The 24,975-nt window shown below is 35.8% G+C and overlaps 1 protein-coding gene across 4 annotated transcripts in view; it reads right to left on the bottom strand.

Annotated features, from left to right (window-relative positions):
• LOC120527640 (NACHT and WD repeat domain-containing protein 2) overlaps positions 1–24,975 on the bottom strand; it is a 146,226-nt gene that overhangs the window by 7,858 nt on the left and 113,393 nt on the right. For all 4 annotated transcript variants that reach the window (XM_039751273.1, XM_039751274.1, XM_039751275.1 and 1 more), the window contains one exon: positions 18,682–19,271. In XM_039751273.1, coding sequence (XP_039607207.1) covers positions 18,682–19,271 — 590 coding nt within the window. The remainder of the gene's footprint in view (positions 1–18,681; positions 19,272–24,975) is intronic.

Genomic DNA, 24,975 nt, shown 5'->3' with positions numbered 1-24,975 from the left:
ATAACAATGGATACCCCAATCCATGGAGATATGACGATAGCTGTTAATACTCTAAGGAAACTCGGATTTGAAAAATGCTAGTTATTACTAAAAAAAAAAATGGTGAGAAACAATAGCTACAAATATATCAAATTGTCTGGTTTATTTTGTAAATGATAGTACATTGCCTAACTAAATCAAATATCAATCAACTATCTGTATATTTGGGTCAGCTTGGTGGTACCTTGTTTACGGCTGCTGCCTCAATCCTGAGCAGGTTTCCCATGTCTCTCTGTGTAGTTAACATGTTGTTTTCATTTTTTCTATGCACTCTGATTTACATCTTATGTCTTAAAGATGTACACTGCTGCTGCTTCTAATATGGCCTGATTAGTGTATTGTACTGTATGTGTCTCCTAGAATGTTCTCTAAAATACACTTAGAATTCCAATCCCACATTTATTTCTGCCATGCATTGTTTTGCTGGGGTGGGTTCTGACTTCTTGTGACCCTACAGTGGAAAAAGTGCGACCAGTAGCAGGAGACACAAGTTCCTTAGGGCTGAAGTTAATCGGTGGATTATGATCACAGATCCCTGTCAGCTATGACAGGCTCCCTTCTTAATAGCATAATATACGCACAGTGCACACTAAAGTAAAAACCTCTCTCATTATAGGACGATAAAACCACGTGGACATGTGAGCTACATAAGAAATAATGATAATCAAACAAACTAGGCTCACCTGTTGCTATATATTTAAGGGGAAGCAAATGGGCAATTTGGGCCAAACTATAAAGTTAAACAAAATTTCTGAATTAAGTTTTTGCCTGCTTACTGTAGCCTAGTGAAAGAACACTGTGTGCAAATCAGGTATGAGAAATACAGTAAACACTTTGATACTAGACTCGCATTTTAAAGTGTTTTTTTTTTTTACCATAAACCAGACTAATGAGTTTCCGTGCTATAATCTGCTATAATGCTGCTTTCACGTCACAAGTTACAAATTTTATTTTATATAGCACCATTATTTTTACAATCAGAGCACTTGCAGTGTAAGTGGCTTGATGTGAGTCAGGGGTGAACTGGTTTAGAGTTCATTTCTTTATGTAGTACCTCACATTGCCTACCTATAACTAAAAGCACAAATTAATTTTTCTAAAATGTGTAAAGCAAAATTTGCCACAAAGCATGGCCATTGAGCAACATTGTTACCACACTGTGAATAAGAGTTGTGCATAAAACTAGACGGAGACTACTAAAGTAACTACATCCAGTCCAGTATAAATGAAGTAACCACTGTAATTGCACATCTGTGACTGAATCCGGCTAAGACACAACTGAACAGCATTATACAGAGAGACTCATTTTTCCTTCCATAACATCCATTAAATGTTTTTCAAAATGTCTGTAGCCTATATGGTTATTCTTTAGTTTCCACTGCAGCTCATCCCACATCGGGGATTGAATGCTGCTTGCCGATCTAAAGAGAAGCCCAAGACATGCACTAAGAAGACAGAGCAATACTGATTAAGTAATAATAATTTAGTTCTGCAACACTGACCAGGATCAATAGCAGTGGAATTCTGAAATAAGCATTGTTGAATAAGGCAGCAGCATTCTTACTAGAAGAAAATTTCTACAATGTACATTTAAAAGTCGTAAAATATTAATTTTTCACATAATGTAGAATTAGTTTCTGTTCTGACTTTTCATCCATACACTTTCTGTACCTCTTTTTTTCAATTCAGGTGCATGGGCAAGTTGGAGCCTCTCCTGGCAGCATCATGTGAATGGCAAGAGGTACTTATGGAGTGGCACCTCTTCATGGCAGACTATACACCTGAACACATCAACACTTACTCACCAGGTAAGTTACACTTACCGGGTCGCTTCAGAGTTTCCATTCCATTAACTCTACTTTCTTAAACCATTTTAGGGTTGCAGTTAAACAAAGCTCATCATCCCAGCAGGAAGGAGCTTTGAAGTGGTACCAGTCAACATTCACACAAACAAGGCTAATAAACAGTTACTAACTAAGGAATAACTGAAGGAAAACCCTCAAAGGCAATGATGAGACCAGAATTAAACACATGAAATCCATAGCTATGAGGCAACAGTGTTAACCACTGAGCCACAATTGTGCTCCTACACTAGCTCAGAATATTGTTACAGAACAGCTCTGTATTCAAAAAGAAAGTCACCATGTTTATTAAATGTATGTTCATCACCAATGCAATTACTTTATCAGTAACAGCAATTAATGCATGTTACATGACTGGTGATGAGTATGGAACAAACGAAAATTCATTGTATGACATTTTAACAGAAAAGCATAGAAATGGTTGTAGCAATTGACATAATTCTTGCATGGTGAGTGTATTCAAAGGAAGCAACTGTGTTCTCTTTTTTCTTTATATATCTAAAAAAACTTTAGTGGTTTTACTTGACTAAATTTGTTTATATCTGCTTTGAATTTCTAGAACAGTCTGTAGAATGGCTGGGTGAATTACAGCAGATTGACAGATGCTAACAAATGATAGATGTGGTGAACAAGATTACATGCTATTGATTTTACCAGCTATATTTGCAATGCAGATGACAGTAAAGGCCTAATGACACATGATGGCTAATCAGAGACCAAGCACGGAGGACGTTCAATGAAATTCATTAAAATGATTCAAATATTATTCAAGCACATAAATACTGCAGAATTTGCATTTGCACTGGGTGGTGGTCAACACTAATGACCTGCATTTCCTTTCAATGGCTGAGCATTTCTGAAGGTAAATGCTGTATCAAGTGAAAAACCTGCCTGACGCACACTGACGGGTTAAAAATAAAGTCAACATGTGCAAGGAACAGCCTGCTCTTCTAGTGATCAGACTGAGTTGAATGTTTACGTGCCTGATTCCAGTTGGTGTTTCATTTTTGAAACTCTTCTCAGAGTTAATTAGAGTGACTCTAAACATGACAGGACAGAAACTGTAATAAAGATGGAGACAAAGCTATTTTTATATAAGTAGAAAAAAGTCAATACCACACTACTGATTCCCTCTGGAAGAGAAATCACATTACCAGACAGTTCACAATATGCTTTTCCCTTTTAGACCTTTATATTAACCACATGTTCTTTAGCATAAAGGATCTCATTGCGTCATAATTACTGTTTCAATTATGTTCCATACTAAGCTGATTCCTTAACACTATTTTTTATTATTTCACACACATTATTTGTCTGTAGGAAGGGCTCTTATACCCTGTTCTAAGACTCTGAGTATCGACTTCATTGGTTCTAAAAAAAAAGTTGATTGCTTTCACTGGTACTCATTACTTTTGTATTTTTCTATATTAAAATCTAATGAGAATCCATCCATCCTCCTCCGCTTATCCGGAGTCGGGTCGCAGGGGCAGCAGCTAGAGCAGAAAGGCCCAGACTTCCCTCTCCCTGGCCACTTCTTCCAACTCTTCCGGGAGAATCCCAAGGCGTTCCCAGGCCAGCCGGGAGACATAGTCCCTCCAGCGTGTCCTGGGCCTCCTCCCGGTTGGACATGCCCGGAACACCTCACCAGGGAGGCGTCCAGGAGGCATCCTGATCAGATGCCCGAGCCACCTCATCTGACTCCTCTCGATGCAGAGGAGTCGCGGGTTTACTCTGAGCCCCTCCCGGATGACTGAGCTCCTCACCCTATCTTTAAGGGAAAGCCCAGACACCCTGCGGAGGAAACTCATTTTAGCCGCTTGTATTCGCGATCTCATTCTTTCGGTCACTACCCATAGCTCATGACCATAGGTGAGGGTAGGAGCGTAGATCGACTGGTAAATTGAGAGCTTTGCCTTACGGCTCAGCTCTTTTTTCACCACGACAGACCGATGCAGAACCCGCATCACTGCGGATGCCGCACCGATCCGCCTGTTGACCTCACGGTCCATTCTTCCCTCACTCGTAAACAAGACCCCGAGATACTTGAACTTCTCCACTTTGGGCAGGATCTCTCCCCCAACCCTGAGAGGGCACTCCACCCTTTTCCGGCTGAGGACCATGGTCTCGGATTTGGAGGTGCTGATTCTCATCCCAGCCGCTTCACACTGAGTTGCGAATGGAGTTGGGTGGTGAGGACCTAATGAGAATCATGAAATTAAATATAAATGGGTAGTCTGGGGTAATGCGCAAGGCAGCAGATTTAAAGCCACAAGATATGTGGTTCAATTCCTGCCTGTACCCTACTGTGTGGCCTTGAGAAAGTCACTTGCCCTGCCTGTAAACAGTTGTATTGTTTTCTGATCTTACTGCTTTCCATGATTAAAAGTATCAGCCGTCTATTTTTTTTCATTCTTTACTTGGATTATGCACTTCTCAGATGTTATGTTACTCTGTGTACAGTATTAAGTCTAAAATTAGGTTTATCTGCTTGTTTCTGTATGTTTTACAATTGGGCATCTGATGTTCCTAACATCATCCGCTCTTGAGGTGTTCACTGTGGCCATGTGTCACGGTGGCCATCTTATACAAGAGTGACAGATATACAGTAACAATGTAAACAGGCAAATACAGTTCTTGAGCAAATAAAATTAAGGCATCTAAGAAATTCAAACGAAGACCGCTTTACTCTTTAGAGTTTTGTTTGATCTTGGCATTTAGTGAAAAACTGCTGGTTTAGACGCTGCTTGCTTACTGACCACAATAATGCTTAGCTTGAATGAACATCTGCCACTCAAAAGAAATAAAAATAGACTAAATCACTCATTTATAGAAAGTTCCAAACAATCATTTCAATTAACGATGGGCTTTCTTTGGGGCAAAGAAGCAGAGTAGTAGTGATGTCACATGTCACGACCCTGACATGTTGCAAGACCAGCAGTTGATGTTGTTGCCCCCATATGAACAGTAAATGAAATTGAGAACAAAATGGTGATGCATTGGTGTCACCAAAGCAATGATAAAAATAAAAATCAAAAGAATGCTAATATAGAATAAATATATATAAGAAAATATATCGGGAATTTCCTTAGATGTACTCATTGCAACATGTATGTATGTATGTATGTATGTATGTTTACCTTAATTCTAAACAGGTTCAAGCTGAATCCTCAAGAAAAAACATCTTGGCTTCCTTTTCGTATTCTAAAATGAGACAATTATACTGGTGAATGCTATTCCTCAGTGTGACTATGAAATGTTGATCACCAGCTTAAATAGAGTACATCTGTTATTACAGTTTGAAAAAATCAACAATACCTAACAAAAAGTCACTTTTATTAGTTTACTAATATTATTATTACTAATATTATTAATACTGTAAGATTACTATAATGGTCTAAGTAAGAATTCCAGAATGAAAAATGTATATTTAGGTTTACAGGAAGTATTCTTAAATAATACCTTGAAGTATACTAATAAGAGACACTTCACGTAAAACGTTCCACATTGTTTTATTTGGCTACAAATGAAGGAATTTAGTTTGCTCATTGTCAGTTTTCATGCAATTTTTTTACTCTGTAAAGACACATTTTTCTTTCACTCTCATCTATTCCTTTTGATGCTAGGTTATTTATGTGAGACCAGCTATGTTATATGGGTTGGAGACGGTGGCACTGACCAGAAAGCAGGAGACAGAGCTGGAGGTAGCAGAGTTAAAGATGCTAAGATTTGCACTGAGCGTGACGAGGATGGATAGGATTAGAAATGAGTACATTAGAGGGTCAGCTCAAGTTGGACGGTTGGGAGACAAAGTCAAAGAGGCGAGATTGTGATGGTTTGGACATGTGCAGAGGAGAGATGCTGGGTATATTGGGAGAAGGATGCTAAGGATAGAGCTGCCAGACAAGAGAAAAAGAAGAAGGCCGAAGAGAAGGTTTATGGATGTGGTGAGAGAGGACATGCAGGTGATGGGTGTGACAGAACAAGATGTAGAGGACAGGAAGATATGGAAGAAGGTGATCCGCTGTGGCAACCCCTAATGGGAGCAGCTGAAAGAAGAAGAAGATGAAGCTCTGGTTATTTTTTTTCAAGTGAGGACTAATGATTATTGAATTATGATGACTCTTGCTTGAATCGCACAAGTTACTAAGCTTTTTGCTCACTTATATCATAAAATTGAAAGTTCCTCACATCATGAGTAGGCTTACTTTACATTGCCTTTAAATCTGTCATTCCTGTACTGTTTATGAACACAAATTTAACACAGTGAAAAAGAGTGTGTATGTATACCGTGTAAACATTTCTTTTTCCATTTTAAAACAATACCTAGAATGTTTAAAATGATCATTTAAAAATTTTCATATTACTGTAATGGAAAATATGGGCTGCAGCATCACTATTGAAATGTAAATACTGCTGAGCCTCTGAGCAATGAAAGGTGACAAATGTAACATTAATGTAATCTAACTAGTATAACGTGTGAACTTTCCCCACCTTTCTACTGTAGGCTATTATTTGCAACTTGGGACAATCCCAAGTGATGCTTTACATTTTATTATCATGTAACACTTTTAGTCAACTGGGTGAAATGCAAAAAGTAGGTTACTTCATTTACATAAACTTGGTATATGACAAAAATTAAAAAGAGTACAGTACATTTATACTTGTAAACTTAATACTGTACTAGGAAACTAAACTAAAAAAATGAAAAATATCTTCATCACTAGTATTACTTCTGCAGCTCTAAAGATGCTCCAAAAATGTACACAGTACTACAGTAACTCTATTTGTTTTCAACATGTATTATTAAATTAAACCTGAAATAAACAGTGATCCGGGTTCGCTTCCCAGGTCCTCCCTGCGTGGAGTTTGCACGTTCTCCCCGTGTCTGCGTGTGTTTCCTCCCACAATCCAAAGACATGCAGGTTAGGTGCATTGGCGATCCTAAATTGTCCCTAGTGTGGGTATGTGTGTGTGTGTGTTTGTGTGTGTGTGTGCATGCTCTGCAGTGGGCTGGTGCCCTGCCCAGGGTTTGTTTCCTGCCTTGTGCCCTGTGTTGGCTGGGATTGGCTCCAGCAGACGCCCCGTGACCCTGAAGTTAGGATATAGCAGGTTGGATAATGGATGGATAAACAGTGATGATTCAAGATAATTGTTCATATACTGTAAACCTCAAAATGAGCACAATTATAATTGCCCATAACATTATTTGTAAGTTAATTTACATCCATCTTCAGGGTCATAGAGAGATGAAGCCTATCGCAAAAAACATTGGGTGTAAGGAAATCACTAATTTCCTAATCACAAAACGTAGCTCAAAGTGCTTTACATAATGAAGAAATGAAAAAAATAAGACAACATTAGTTAACATAGAAAAGGAGTAAGGTCTGATGGCCAGGGTGGACAGAAAAAACAAAACAAAAAAAAAAAACTCCAGACGGCTGGAGAGAAAAAAAATAAAATCTGCAGGGGTTACAGGCACACACAGGGAACACACACCCCAATACTCACTCATAAAGCGTCAATTCAACCTAAATGGCACATCTTAAAACAACAAAACATCCAGAAAAAAAAACCTCAAACATGGATTATGAAAACTACACACAAGCAGCGAATGGCCTGGGATTAGTATACCAAGATTCCTGAGCTGTGAAGCAGCAGAGTTAATCACTAAACCAGCATGCCAACTACCTCATTTTTATGTAATGTTTTCAAATACTGTACATTAAATTCAGCATAAGCATGTCTGCAGTACATTCCATATTTGCAAAATGTCCCCCTTTATACTATAAACTAGATAGATACTTAAACTACTTACTGTAAATAAGACATTATGTTTGCTACTGAGCTCCAAAACAAATAAAAAAGAAAACATAAAGTTTTGTAATATCCCCTTTATAAATAAACGTTAGAAGGGAAGGAATTTACAGCATGCATAATACAAATATATCTTTCTGGATATGATGCCTGTAGCAAATATTTATTTTAAATTTGTTGAAGTAATATACCTTCTGAAGGTCAAATACATTGAAACACTTTTTGAACAAAGTGAATTTCATGCTTTCAACTGAAAGTAAAAGCTTTTCAATAAAACTAAATAATGTCCATTCCAGTCAAACTACCTTTAGAAATTATAGAACAACTATATTGAGACCATCTGTCACTGGCAAAGGATGTGAACAAAGGACGTTGGAATTACAAGCTGTCATCTCTACAACCGCCGTAAAGGAGATATCCATCAACCAGCAGCAGATTTGGCCACAAAGCTGTGACAGTGCTTATCTTGTGCAGCAGCAAGCCTCTCTTTCTCAGCCTGAACTTGTGCTGCTAGTTACTCTATCTGGGTGCAACAAATGAAGATCACATGACTTCAGATTAACTACACCTATTCTGGTACGGCTCTATATTTTAAAGAAAAGATACTATCAAGCTGGACCTCCAAAAAAACTCAGAAATTGTACAAGTCCATGAAATAGGGGAAGGACAGAATAAAGAAAAGATACATTAAACATCACTCTGCAATAGATCTACTATTAGATTGGAAAGTAACAATGGCTTAAAAATATGACACTGAGTACTGGCATAATCTTTAGATGATTACTGCTAGATACCAATGATCACCGTTCTGCCAAGTTGAAACTTGGAAGGACAAATAAACATAAAAAAAGATGAAGCACAAGGAGTTGAAAAGAAACACTAGCTCAAAACATGAAAGAAACAAAATCCAATCCAAAGTCTTGGACACCAGAAATAGTACACTGCCACCCTAAAAACTGCCCGGGTGATGACAGCTTCTGGTAGTCAAGTGATGGCAATGGAGCACTGTTGCTGCCATATGAAACACCCAAAATGTCAGTGCACATAATAAAGAAAACGATGTCGCAAAAAAATTAAATCTAACAAAAAAATTTAGAAGCATGTCCATATCGGACAAGGGAACACGAAATAATTCTAAAAATGAATTTTTACATGGTTCAAAGCTTTAATTTCACAACAATTAACCTCAATAAAAATGAAAATATAAATTCCAGATATGCACACATAATAAAGACATGCCTCAAAAGTATGATACCAAGTATGGACTTTGAATGTTACAGTACTTATGCAGACAATACAAAAGAACATTTTTGATGAGAATGGGCTCAAATATTTCTCTTCATTTAATAATTGCAAAATAGCATACAGACAAAATTACAAGTTCTCCAAGGTACTTCTTTCAACTACATTACTTGAGACTTGGTCTGTATATCAGAGATAGGAAAAATTGATACAATATTAATGCTGTAACATTTTTCATTGTAATCTATCATCTGTACACAGAGGACAAGTAAAAGGATTTTTTTGCATTTTTGGATTATGTATTTCTATAGGAATCACTTCAGCAATACAAACTTTTGAGGTGCTCTAGCTGTTGTAATTTAAAAGCATTAAAGTTATTATTATATGTATAAGAAAGTAAATAAACTCCTAGCATTCACAAACGGATGTAATAAATGGAAAGTAGACAAGCAAGAATCCTCAGTGGAACACGCTGGTTACATTTACCTGCACTGTTCACAAGGTCTTCCTGGCATCTTATTTGGAAAGCAATAAAGGAGGATTTTTTTTCTATGGTTAATTAATAGGGGGTCTTTTTTTATCAATATTTAAGAAGTGAGTAGTACTTAATACATTGCTGTTTGAAAATTCAAGAATTTATTTACAAAAATGGCAACTTAATACTCTACCTGTACCTCATGGCAACTTACATTTATGTACAACCTGGAATTTAAACTTATATTAGTTTTAGTTTAGGGGAGGTGAAGTTATGTAGACTTTAATTTTACCAGAAGGAAATCTGTTTATAGCAGGAAAGTTAAAACATTAGACAGTGTTGTAATTCAGTAAGCCAAGAAACAACAAATGACGACCATTCTTATATTCAGCATATATGCAACCATCCCTAGCCTTCCATTATAGGAATGGTGATGTACAAAATAAATCCCCTAGAGCACTTGAAGAACAAATCATAAGAAAAAAAATTAAAAAAATATTTCTTCAGCAGTTTTTCTCAAGCCTAAACTGTTTAAATCTCTGACGTCACAACAGGTTAATAATATAATAAACCAAAAGTAATAACTGATGTTAAAGTAAGTATTAGCACATTATTTGCAAAATAAAACAAAACACAGCACACTAAACAAATATAATATAACATACAGTAAGGTGGGGACTTCAGAATAAATTGAGGTGGTGCCATTCCTTCAAACTTGTTTCTATGAACAAATCAGAAAGACCACATAAGAAACAGTGTCTTGTATACACCTCCCTCCCTTTATTTTAACAACAAAAATATACACAAAAATAACCCTAAACAATGAATATAAGCAGCAATAATAGAGGTATATTGAAAATAATATTAATGATTGTTGTGACACAGATATTATCTATCAATTATGATTCTGTACACTTCCAAAATTAATAGGAAAGTAGACAAGTTACATCAGCACAGTTGGTGTTCCTTACCCATTCAGCACCTATTCTTATTCTGGATGAGTGGAACATCATAAAGCAGCTCTCAATTCTGGTACAGGATGGCCCAAAGTTATTACCATAACTAAAATGAAGACTAAAACTATTAGTAAAAAATACTTAACAAAACTAAAATGCAAAACTAAAGTTATATTAAACTATTAAAGTAACTGAAATAAAATAATAAATTACAAAAAATACTTTCAGTAAAAAATAACCTGGGCTGCAGGGGACCCAAAATGAATCAAAATATATAAATAAATATTTGTTGTTTGCTTTTGAAGAAATATTTCTGACCATTCTACTCGCTGACTGAGACTAGTTTGACCCCCTTATGTTAGTTACGCCATCACTTCTAAAATTACATGTCTCTCATAAACAGCAGCTAATGACTGAGGGCAGCTGTTAGCACAGCATTTGCAGAAACAGGGTGGGCTGAATATGACCATTCAGAAACGTAAAACATATGAAGCAATAAGTAATTTATTGTGTGTTAATAGTGAGAACTCTTCAGAAATTGACAGTGAGAGTATTATAAATTCTAGTTCCAGTGAAAATTCTAGTGTTAGCGACACTTTACCGTTTACAGAATATCCAAGGCGTAAGACAGACGCAAAGAGTCTGCTACAGAATTTCAGTCTGTTTATAAGTGATGGCATGTGAAACCAAATTACAAGTGCACATGTGGTCTGGTGTCAGTTGTCGACAAACTGCTGGCTTTCCTTGTGCTTCTTATTTATCAAGGTGTAATTCAAAAGCCTGAAAAAAATGTGCTGGTCAAGAAAACCTTTACATTATGGACAGAAAATTACACGAGAAAAGAGTTTCTGTTTATTTCTCAGGTTGTGTATATTTTGTTGACAACAGTCTACCTGGCACTTTGTCCAGCATAATTTTTTTTGATAACTATAACTGTTTTGTGACATGCTGTTTGGGAGATTCAAATGTTGTAGTTGATATAATCTCTCAGAATTGAATCTTGTAGAAGCCTAGAATGCTGTTTTTAGTGAAATTAAATTCTTTCCTTCAATAAGTCTACCTGAACTGTGCAGAAGAATTTAAGTAAAGCCCTGCACATGTGTCCTTGACCCAGTCCCATCTGGCGTTTTCACAAAGTTTCTTATGTGCTTATTGATAGCATACTTGACATAGTTAACTCATGATTAGATATGGGGAGCTTTCCAGATTGTCTATCTAAAAACTGCAGTTGCTAAACTCCCTACTCAAGAAAAAATAATCTAGTCTCCTCTGTCTTTAACAACTTTAGACCTATTTCTAACCTGCCTTTCATAAGTAAAATTCTAGAAAAAGCAATTTTTCAGAACATCCCATTCTTGCTAAGTTTCAGTCAGGTTTTATGTGAATTTCCCCTTGGGATCTATCTATCTATCTATCTATCTATCTATCTATCTATCTATCTATCTATCTATCTATCTATCTATCTATCTATCTATCTATCTATCTATCTATCTATCTAGAACAAATCATAGTTCAGATTCAGAAACTGCACTGGTTAAAGTGGTAAATGAGTTGCAAGTTAATGTTGACAGAAGCCACATACAGTATTTGTTCTTTTTTTTACTAGACCGGACAGTAGCATCTGAGAAAGTTGTGTGCCTACTTTGCTATGACCATTAACAAATCACAAAGTCAGACAGTGAAAATTGCAGGCATTGATTTAAGAACAGACTAGCTGTCCTACCCATCTAGGATAGGTTGAAATCTAAGTAGTCAATGTAGACATCAGTGTTATTTGCAGTGTGCCCTCTATTGGAATGTATTTTTTTAATGCATGTAATTATAGAATGCATTTGCCTTTGTTATTCCAAAAGATAGCGTGTCATAAACATTTGTAATAATAAAATGCATAGTATATAAAATGCAATGCATATGTTTCTGTCATATACCATTTGGTATGAGATTCATAAGAGCAGTGTTAATGTTTGTGATGTGCCATCGATTGGAATAAAAAATGCAATGCATTTTAGTGCTACAAATGTTTGTGATGCCCCATCTGTTGGAATGACAGAGACATAGCAACAAGTCAGATAAACAGTTGGATTATTTCTCTAATGTGCACCCTTATGTTGCTAGCTCACAAGTGACATCAAACAGGTCTTTTGCTTAAATACACTCCAAGAAATTCAAGTAATCATATGACATGTGACGTTTATTCACCTCAGACGATTTTTATATAAATAATAGTATATTTATTAATTTAATTAAATTGTAAAGTTTAATAATAATAATATTAATACGCATTATAAAGAGGAGTAAGTATTTATTTCTTTAAGAAATTAAATCAAATACTGGTTTTCCTCTATAGTTTTGAAGCATCATCCACCCATCATAGATAGGTAACTTAGCAAGTATATTATATATTGTGGCAGATTGCCGGGGTCATTACCTTGCTGGGATGCCTGGAGGGACCGGAAAGGGACATTTATAGCTTCCGGGTCACGAGGGGGCAACCACCCTGGACAAAAAGAGGACCACGGGAAAGGGACAAAGAGGTTCTTCCTTGTTGGGAACCGTGGCCACCGCCAGGGGGCGCCTTAAGCTTCATGGGATCTGAGAAACTGCCACTTCCGCCACACCAGGCAAGATGGCGGATGAACCTGCCAGGGACGCCTGGAGTGCTTCCGGGGCAAAGGGCAGCACTCCAGCCACACCAGGAAGTGCTGCCAGAAGATCGTCACCAGCAACCTGTAGCACATCCGGGCGGGAATAAAAGGCGGCGCCTCCTTACTGTCAAAGAGCTAGAGTCAGGAGCGGGAGCAGGACCAATCTCCCAGGATGAGACTGGCGGCTAAAAAGACTGAGAAAGAAGGTTTATTGGGGAGATTAATTGCTGTGTGCATTGTGTGGTGTTCAGGTCTTTAATCCTGTGTTTATTTGTGAGTAATAAACGTGTGCTTTTTGATAAAGATGTGGTTTCCAAAAGGTGGTGTCCGGGCAAGTCTCACAATATATATGCATATGTTTCTATATACATACAGTATATGTGTGTGTACAAATATATATGTATACAAATGTATAAATGTCATTTTCTTATATTATGTATCTGTGATTCTGTGGCTGTCCATACACCTGTTCCGTACTTTTGCTCTCTGCTTATGGACCGCTTGATTTTCTTGTGCATTAGTTATTCTAACCTTGACACTACATACTAGTTTTCCTGTGGTTGCCTCAGTACAGCTAGGTGGGGCCTAAACAATGATTTAGTCCAAGGTCCCCTACCCCTATGTCCCAGCCTGGTTTAAATTATTATATCTGTCAAAACATAGCAGAATCTATTTTATGATTTTTTATAACTTTTTGGGCCTGCAATTGACAAAGTTCTGTATAAACTTTATCTGATGGATAGAACTTTAGAAATCAACATGAAGAGTAGAAAAATTACAAAGCCAAGTATGGAAGTATCTTTAGTAAACCATTGCAAGCCTCAAGTGCTATAGACATTAAGATTAAAAGCCCCACAAAATGATTTACAAAATAATCACAAATTAATCTATGACATTTTACTAAGTAAAGTAAAAGAAATGTTGAAGAGCACCAATAATAAGAGTGCAAATGTAAGACAGCACAGTTAATACTGTATTTGGCAAGGTTGGTACCTTGGGGAACAACTTCTGTCAAACACAAAAAACAGAATAAAGCCCAAGATTATTTGTTCATTAAAGATGTCTATGTGACATGCCATAGTTCAGTATATCTGCTAATTCTCTCAAACTCCAATTTAACATGCTATGTGCTGCACAAGTAAATGTTAGGGAGGGAATGTAGAAAAGTAAACCGCAGTTGAGAAAGAAGTGTCACTCTCTTTTTGTAGGATTAAACTACCTAATCATTTATTTTTGTTTTATTCCAGTAAAATTTGGATTGATAATTTGCCTACAAAAATGTAATTTGTTCAGCACAAATGATCAAAAACAGTTGCTTACATGTGATGTCTAGTTTTATTTTTGATTATTTGTATGGTATGTACTTCTAAGCTATTACTAATATTAAAAATAAATTCTACCTAAACCAATTAAGTCTACAGTTTTTCTGATTGTGACACAAAATTAAACTTAATAATATATTTTGCACTATAATACATAATTATTAAATCTAAAACTAAAACTAATATACATAAAAATAAAACAGAAATGATTTTGTGAAAATAAAAAAAAAACTGAAATTAGAAATGCACTTTGAAAACTAACTGAAATGAAACTAAATTTAAGATCAGAAATAATACAGAAATATAAACTAGTGTATAAACACAAAGCTATAACAACCTAATCCTTTTTCTAGCCTGCTTTTTTCATTTCCATGCAGCTTGCTGAACCAATTTTAAAATTTCCACTTTGCAACAGTTGTTGGATTAAATATGCATGCATATCCACCCAGAAAAGGCATTCCCCTCCACAAAACAGGATTTACAATCTTAAATGAACCCAGCCTTAACTATTTCTTCCTTCTGACCTGCGATTATTTGTTTTAAAAAAGCCAGTATTGATGATGGCGTTGCAGGAAATTCAGCTTCAGTCTAAGGAACCTACAGGCACACATTAACCATTCATACTTATAAATGGGAATCTGTTATTTTTACACCTCCCTTTGAATGTACAACAGTACTAAAACAGTTCAATAAAAAGGCAAAGTGCAAATACTGAAAACAGTGATATAATACTGCTACATAGATGGAAACAATATTGTAAACATGAAGCCTTCCATTCTGTTATTGTCTGACAACCCCACTCTAAACATAAGGACTTATCTCACAAGAACTTACCCAGAGATAAATTTACAAGTTGTATCAATGAATGTGTTATGTATTGTAACCAAGTCTTACTTAAATGACATGGATTGAGTCAAAAAGTATCCTTATCAGGTGTAATTGTCAGGATTATATCTTTGTTTTGTAGTATTATTACTTGTGAATTTTATAATTTTCTCACATTTCTTTTAATCTTCAGTTCTTTGCTTAGCTTTCCTCGCTTTGTTGTTCAGCTTCCTTTGCTGTACATTCCTATACCTTTTATAAACTTTGGTGTTTTGTGTGATTTTTAGAAATCGTGGACAAGCAACTAGTCACACTTCATGACAGAGTCACCAGTCATATATGAGCTCAACTAGCCCAAGCACGTTCAGTCCAATTAACATGCCATGATATGAGTGTTTAGTTTTTAGGCTGTATATGTACAAAGCACACTCACTGTGCAAAGAATTATGGGAAATTTGAAGACAACATCAGAAAATCTGCTCTTGAGACTGCTCATACTACAAGACAGCCAAATGAAATTTCTGACATGAGAGAAATTCTTCTGATCATGCAACAACATAATCTTAAGATGCAAACAGGCTTTGCAACCCCTCTCATACAGCAGAGGAAGCAAAGTCTGATAAAGCAATAATTCAGGCCTGTGGTGAATGCAAATTGGGTTTAAAAATGTGTTGAAATCTCATAGTTTAAACCCAATTAAAGACATCTGCATATTGTGGGCAAACAATTATGTCATATGCGCTTTCAGTCATTTTAGTATGGACGAAAATGCTTTCCTAAATGTTATGAAAATGCTAGGGTTAGTGGAGATCATTATCATTTAAAAATATTTTTTTTTATTAAAATGTAGTAGTGTGGACATAGCATTAGTATTTCAATTAATCTTTTGTATTTTCCTTAAGAATTTTGTTTTGTTTCTGGGATTTTTGACATCTTTTATTTTGTATATGTTCTAAATCTGTCTTTGAGTTATTTATTTTATTTATTGTTAAATAGTTTTATTCTTTGGGCCTATTTTAAATTTGTAGGCTTTAAAGCCTTTTTGAATTAAGTCTGCATCTTAAAAGTAATAGAATGACATACTTTTGCCAATATTGATAAAATTTCAACTTTAAATACAAAGGGAATAATAGAATGCAATATATAGAACTGATTTGTGATGTTTAATATTTTAAAACATAAAAAATACAATATTATATGATTACACAAGTATTGGGACAACAGCATATTATGGGATCCCTGGAAATTTTCACCTATAGTAACCATAATTATTTTTATCATAATTGTTACCTATTTTTAATTAGGCCTCCATGAACTTGTTAAAAATTGATTTTATAAGTAACAATAGCTATCAAATCACTTGCATTACATTTATAATTTAATCCCTTATTCTTCTACTCTAAAATATTTAATTTTTGGGTTATATTGCCTAGTCAGTCAGTCAATCAGTCAGTCATTTCTCAACCTGCTATATCCCAACACAGGGTCACGGGGGTCTGCTGGAGCCGATCCCAGCCAGCACAGGGTGCAAGGCAGGGACAAACCCTGGGCAGGGCACCAGCCCACGGCAGTAATGACTAGTGGTTATAGTTATATTGCCTTACATTGCTTATTCCACAATCCTTTAATAATAATGTACTGTATTTGTGTGCTATGGGGACAGAAGGCAAACATGGCCTCAACTTGTTCATTTGCTGTTATTTTCACAAAATAATTTAACCTAATGCTTAATTCCTATTTTGTGCTGACTAAGCTGCAAATCAACAGCTACCTATTGTTTGTTTCAAAACACTGACTAGAAATTCATGTGAATACAAGTGTGTATTAATATTTTTAGAGAAATAATGTTATAATATCACTCACTGTCTTTACTGACTCTTTATTGAAACGGGCTCTGCTACTTAACATGTTAAAAAAATAAATGAAGTACAATGCTATTTATGGCATGTATAAATTGATTAAACAGGGCAGTGCAGTAACTAATCAGTATCATCAGTCTTCTAAAATTGATTTACAACTGGAGATTTCAAGTAATCCCATTGCTAATGTCAGCATTCACTTTGATAAAAGCTCTGAAAGGAATCTTGGCTATGTCTTATTTTAGTTCACTTTTTTGTCATATATTTGACTCTCTCCCTAAAAAGTTGAACAGTTTCCTTATCGTCAATGCAATTGCTTTTCTACAACTGTATGTTTCTTGTGAAACTGACAGTCTTTAAAGTATAGTATTTATTTGTCAACTTGTACCTTACTCCTTCCTGATTTACTATCAGTTTGATGTTATTGGGAGTATATCTTAGTATATTCATAGAAAACTTACTTACTTATTCATTCACCTTGTACTGATTTTAAGTGTTTTTGTAAAGCTCTTTGTGACAGTGATCCTTATGAAATGCTACTATTATATAAAGCCTGACTGAATGGCTATCACTAGAGTACACAGTGTTTTAATGTTTTATCTGCCACCTGTAAAATAAGTATTAATTGACATAAAATACAGTGATGGGGAAAAGGATTTTATTCATTTGTGTAGGTCATGCAGTAGACAGACTAAATTAAATCTGTTAGCCAATGAAATGATGTTATGCTGTAAATGTGAGAGCCCAGTCTGAAGTGTGTGGGTGTGCAGTATTTTAGCGGCTAGGGCAAAAATTCAGTAATTGAATAAAGTCAGAGGATACCTTACAAAATATTTTGGGGTTTCTCAAAGAACATGTTTATACTGTTATGTAATGCAGTGGCTTGTCTGGCTGGTAAAATGGTGCAGAAATGGCACTGCAGTTGAATAAGAAACCCCTGATAATACTTTCCTTGCAAGGTTTATCTGAGCCTAGTGTTGGGAGACAAGTGAGATGAAAGTTCACATGTGGTTATCGAGACAGGCTAGGCTTTTTGGAGAGCAGGAAAAGCAGGAGAGGTGAAAAAGTAGGTTTTAGCAATATTTTGGCCGATTGGAAAATGAGGAAGCTTCCCCACCACACAGTCAAAGAAATCAAAATGTTTAGAAAGATCTAGTACTGCAGGATCATTTGCTTTGGTTCTGCTTTCTTTATCCATCATTTTCTTTTAGCAAAACAGTTATTTCTGGTAGATATTTGTGACTGGAGAGACACTTAGAATGTGCTTTCCTGATAAAGAGTACATCTGCATATTTATAAAAATTTAAAAATGTCACTTCAGGTCAAAAACGAATTGCTTTCGATCATGATGAAGGTATTACATATTTTCTTATTAGGTCCCTGCTAACACATAGATCAATAATAAAAAAGTATGGCAGTCTTTAACACATCTCAAAACATAGCGAAGCAAGCAATGTTATAATGAACACAGATGAGGCAAAATTCTGACCAAATCTGTTACGCTTCTTATTTTATAAATGACTGAAAAGTAATTTATTGTTCAAATGAAGCATGCTTAAATTCTGTATCATTTTGTTTTATCTAATCCAATACATATTTAATTAACATACTATAAATTTCATAAACATTTAAGAAAAATTACCTGCTTTGCCACTTCTGCAAGTAGCAAGGTTTTCCCTGTGCATGGTCCTCCATAGACAATTAAGGGATTTATGCGTCCTGCCTTGCTAGGCAAAATATACCTATGTATAATATTCAATGCTTCACATCGGTACTCATAGAAAGAAGCATAGGTTTTGCACAATGATAAATGCTGAAGTACTTCATCATAAAGAGGATCTGTTTCTGTATCAAAGTTCTGCTGGACTGTGGCTTGTATAATATCAACCATGTCTTCATAAAACTGTTTACAAAGCCCTTCGACGTAATGAGTTTCTACCTCCTGGGAATATCCAAGCTTCATATCACAATGTGTCACAGAAGTATAAACGCGAAGGTTGGAAGATGCAACGATGGTTGGAATAAATTCATCCCTGAGTTTAATGAGTTTCTCATGGGCTTCTTGGTTTCGGATCACTTTCTCATTCTCCACTATAGTGTCCATATACCGACCCATCTCTGGAAGCTTTGCATGCCTGTCAAAATTGGCTATTTTCCTAATGTAGCACACACACTTTTTAAGAAAGGCAGCTGTTTGTTTTCCCAAAGCAAAGTCAAGCTCATCTTCAATTGCTGTGAAAAGATACATTTAAAACTATTACTGTCATGCATTATCCTCAAAAACAGTTTATTAAAATGCTTGTCTATACATTTTGTCACCCTTGTTGTACCTTTATGAAGAGAAAACAGAGGAGGAACAATATGCAACAATTTTAAATCCCAAAGTGGTTCCCAAATAGTTACACAAACTTGTTTTGTAATTTATGAAATATTTTTTATCTCTTGTAAAAAGTGTTAAATATATAACTAATTTGGGCTCTTATGACTTAGAGCAGTATTACATGACAAAAACAAATCAATATTTTGAAAAACATAAGGAAATAAGAACTGGAACAAAAACAATAAAAAGACTTACACAAATATCATTTGTAAAGAATGTATGAAGCCTAAATGCCAACCCAAGATGGACTATACAAAAACAAAATATGTTTCATAAAAACATCATCCTTGAGGAGGTCTTACTTTCTTTGGATTTGGTTATAATCAAAACAAATACTTGCTTTATTATATGGTATATTTATGTTTCATAGCAAATGAAAGTCAAGATAGAGATCCCTCACTTAATAATGCACATTGCAAATTAAAAATTAGGAAGTGAAATTAGAAAGTGAAAAAGGTCATGCTCCTTATTTTATGAATACTTATGAATAATACTTTATGAATACACTTCATGTCATTTGAATGCACACTTTATATCAATGATAGATTACAGTTATCATCTTTATCTTCACTGATACACAATCTGATTGTGTCCAAATATGACACTGACCTATAAAGGAACAAAACTGACTGATGATCCATTAAGGGTATACCTAACTTTTTCCAGTTTAACAAAATATACAATATCCCTGACCCTGTGGGAATGCAATGCAGGTGTAGACTGTATGTAATGTCTAAGGATAAGACAGCGTGGTAGCAAAGAAAGAAAGGCCATATAATTCAGATGCTCTCTGGATAATCATTTGGTAGAACTCCAAAAAGATCATTGAGGGGATTTGGCACAATAGGAATGTGAAAGATGTGGGAGAGAGAGATTCAAACTCGTGGCATACAAAATGGTGACAATTTAGCACAAACCAAAACATATGGCACACCTGCATTATTAACACTAGAATTACCAGAGCCTACGAAAAAACTCGTAATTCCGTCCCACCTTAAATCGCTTCTTAAATCCCTTCACACTTCTCCGCCATTTTCCTTTGTCCTCTAAATGTGCTGATAAAGAGAAGCTAGGAGCAGCCAGCTATTCCATCCCCCCACCAATTTAGAACGTGCACGAACTTCTCTCAGCTCATGCCTTGATTGAGTATCTGGGAGTGAAGTGGAGTTTTAGAGTGGAAATAATAGATCGTTATTTGGAACACACGCATTTCATGTCTGTTCCGTTTCTACAGTAATCTGTGTCAACACATTGTTAAAATAGAAACGTTTTTTATATTCTAGTAGTAGATGACAAAATGTAGACATAAACTATATAATGTATGAAGCCTGAAGTCCAAATAGCAAAGAAACATTTTCATAAAAGGTTCAAATATAACACAACAATTGCGCTTTTATTCAAAAATACTTTTTACACGTGTAATGCCACGAAAAGTGCACGCAGACACTTCATTTCGCAAACAAAACAAGTGCACTTTTATTCAAGACTACCTGTAGAACCGAAGAAAAAAGAAAGCAAGTTACAGTAGGCGATTGATACGACAGCTTGCATGGTGCAATGCTAAGAAGTGCTGATTTTCATTCCGTGCTATATAAAATCATCACATTCAAATATTAACAATTCCCACACACCCAAGGACCGTCCTTCTTACATTTACGACACGTGTACTTGTTGCAGTGCACACACCTCTTTGTGCTATGGTTCCTATTACACTGAATGAGCACCTGACACTGTACTTTCTTCCCTGGGGGAAGGTCCCGCATCAGAGAATTTCCAGTTCCTGCATAAATTCACACCCGATCTGACGCTGTTCGTTTTCAAATAATATTGCATTAGTGCGATGATATTTTCACATGTATTGTCTCTTTCTTTCAGGTGTGTAATAGAAACCACAGCCTAGTGAGAAGTGTGTACATTGCTTCTTACAGGAAAAGGCGATGGAAAAAGTGCACTTGAATAAAAGTGCACTTTTGTTATACTTTTACACCAATATATGTTCCTGTGTTTGAATGACACGGGCAGATGGGGAGTGTCTGATTATTGCATATAGCGCCGAAGTTACTGCTCTTTACCATTCTTTCCTCTGCATGTCCTGGAGTACAAAAGAAACAGCATACAGCAACATGCGGGACTGGCAGGAACACTCAATAAAACTGAATAAAAAGAAAATCAAGTGACGATGAGATACGAAGAAGACAGCTTCGCCAGCGTTTGTGTGTCAGAACCCGGTTTTGGGGGGCGTTAGTTTGCATCGTGGTACACTGCAGAGCTATAGCGCGTCTTTAGTGAAAACAGCCGTGTCAGATGGGGTTGTATGGATTGATTCTGAACGCACTGAGAGAATGAAAAGTGAATTTAAAAAAAAGCTAACCTTTACAAGGATCATAAATTGCACCGGCTGTTACAGACTGAAATCAAATGTATGCTTTTATTCTAAAATAGTAAGACTAAGAGCAGTTTACTTTTTAAAACGGAGTGGTGCAGGATCCAACTCGCGACCTTTTGATTCCAAGGAGAGAACTGATTGTATTGCACCACGGAGGCAGTTATAATAAACTGCTGTCAATGTCGCATGTTAAAGCGGCTTTTTGTTTCTGCAGTTATGTTTTTGAATAAAAGCGCAATTGTTGTGTTATATTTGAACCTTTTATGAAAATGTTTCTTTGCTATTTGGACTTCAGGCTTCATACATTATATATTTTATACCTACATTTTGTCATCTACTACTAAAATATAAAAAACGTTTTTGTTTTAACAATGTGTTGACACAGATTACTGTAGAAACGGAACAGACATGAAATGCGTGTGTTCCAAATAACGATCTATTATTTCCACTCTAAAACTCCACTTCACTCCCAGATACTCAATCAAGGCATGAGCTGAGAGAAGTTCGTGCACGTTCTAAATTGGTGGGGGGATGGAATAGCCGGCTGCTTCAAGCTTCTCTTTATCAGCACATTTAGAAGACAAAGGACGCTGGCGGAGGTGTGAAGGGATTTAAGAAGCAATTTAAGGTGGGACGGAATTACGAGTTTTTTCGTAGGCTCTGGTAATTCTAGTGTTAAATAAAAATTTAAAAGCAGAAAACCTTTCACTTTAAATTATCTTACTACTCCTCTGTGACTGACCTGTTTTAAGAAGAGTTTTTGGTTTGTGTTTTCAATACAGAAAAATAATATAGTAGTGACTATTAATACATGTAACAACATTGCCTGGAAAAGGCAATGACATGTGACCATAAAGTCACAAATACTTTCTTCTCTCAAAACTGAAGCTCACAGCTGTTTTAGAGATTTAAAAAATATAGTGCAGTACAATACATACTCTTCAGTCAAAGTGTTAATTTTTCTTAACATAATCTTTTTATTCATATGCTTGCAGTAGCAGTGCATATAATTGATAAGTCTGTTCCCTGCACGATTTATGTAATAGTTAGGTTTCAAAAACGTGCATTTTAATGAAATAGTGTACGAATTAAAATTTCACCTACTATGTACAGCACACATTAGCTATAAGCTGGTTACTTTTAGATAAAACAAAATTATACTTTTGGTTAATTATTGTTGAGATTAGTAGACAAATGACCTGTGTAATAGGTTGTAAAAATTAACCCAAGTTTTGCTTACAGAACATGTTTCTATTAAGTTAAAAAAAATAATTTTATAAAAGTCAAAAATATAAAATAGTAATTACACAGTAAACAAGAAAATGTACAGTAGTTAAGGCTCATATTCTTCTTAGTCTCAATTATGTGTTCTGAGTTTGAGGTATATACTATAATAGATGTGCTGTGATGTTGTAGATGGGTGTCTTAGTACACAAAGATTCAACAACTGATTTAAAATCAGATATTAATGAAAGAACTTGTCAACAAACTGTCCAGCTCCATCTCTTATCCACATGCTCTACAAAGTAGCAACATTTCTCAGCCCAAAGCCCCTGTCTCTATATCTTTTATTTAAGAGGATTGCAAAGGAGCAGCAAAAGAAGAAATTTGCAATAGTTTGTAATAACTGGGATTTAATGCAACTGCACTAAATCAAAGAGTACAGTGAAGTTCACTGGTCTTTCCTCACAGAGCTTGAGAGCAGATGAGGAAATGCCTGTACATTCATGGTGCTTTGCTTGGTAACACTGAGCTTGCATTGATAAGCAAAAAGTACAGTGAGAAAATGGGTAATGTTTGTTAAGCTACCAGTAATATTCTGACTAGAAAAGTATATGCTTTAAGCTTAAACTTATATGCGTGACTTGTACGTAGACAGCTCTTACCTTCCGTGTCCATTCCACATTTTTGCGGAATGAATAGCAATTATTAACATAGATTGTAGTTCAATTCAATATAGAATAGTAATTGGTTGCCTACTTACAAAGCTCTAAATAACATAAGCTGCTTATACTGCTCATTGTTTTATCCTTTTTGTGAAAAAGATGTGCAAACTTGTGCTCAGAAATGATTAAGTCTCATCGGAAAATCTGTATTAAATACTGGTGAAGCAGAATCGTCGTAAAAGAAGTGAAAAGGACAACTGGGCAAAAGGTGGGAAACTCAGCCACCTCCTTTTATAAGATTATGTTAAACAAGCTTATTAGCCATACATGATTTTTTTTCCTTAATGGAAGCAATCTGTTTCTGCTGGCAGGGGCAGGTAAAAATGATGCAAGTGTATAGGAGAACAGGTGGGCATGCGGTGGCGTACTGAGGGAACGGGTAGGCATGGGTTTAAAAATTCAGACCCTCAAAGACCTCTAATCCAAGGCAAAAAAATCCCCATTAGTGCAACACTTGCTTGGGTCTGGGATTGTAAAGTGTTGCACTGTGCGTGCTCTAAAGGTTGGCACTGTTTGAGTTGGTACATAAGGTTAGTAGTATTACTTGTCTTTGTGGGAACATGCTTTCAACATAATTTGCAGTGCATGCTACTTTGCTTCTTTAAATAGCCAAAATATCACCACACTAACAAATTCCTCAGACCATTCTTTTCAGTGATGTCTGATGGGGTGTCTTCTTCTGTAATGCTGAGTTTTTGTTAACATTTTCCGCTCTCAATTTCTCTACTGATGTACTGGTGTGCACTATGGAGTTAAATTACGGCCAAAAGTCCATGTGCAAAGAAAATGCATTTTGTAAGCGTTAGTGACATTTTGAGAGCATTTTGCAAGCACAAGTTAACTCCATAGTGCATGGCTGTTACAACCCAACACGTGCTACTGCCAGCTGCTGCTTCACTCAGTGCTGTGTGTGTCAACCTAACCTGATATGACTGTAACTCTATTCCAGCCACATGATTGGTTAGCATGGTGCTATTCTCATTATCATTGGCTTTTTGTATTGTTTGTCAAAACATGCATGGAATGAGTTCTATCGAGTTTCTATAGACCATGTCATATTTCTATCAAGGAAAATTTATTTTGTGATAATTATCTTTATTGTTTTTTCATCCAGCCCTAAGTGTTATTTTTGACTAGATTAGCTCATCAGCTTTTGGTTTAAGATATACTTTGACTCTAATAACATAATAATTATAAAGAATATAAATGAATCTGAAAACTGTC

Source organism: Polypterus senegalus, chromosome 4 (assembly GCF_016835505.1).
Source record: "Polypterus senegalus isolate Bchr_013 chromosome 4, ASM1683550v1, whole genome shotgun sequence".
NCBI classification, from domain to species: Eukaryota; Metazoa; Chordata; class Cladistia; order Polypteriformes; family Polypteridae; genus Polypterus; species Polypterus senegalus.
The sequence above is the reverse complement of the archived record's forward strand: the minus strand, read 5'-3'. Positions and strand labels throughout refer to the sequence as shown.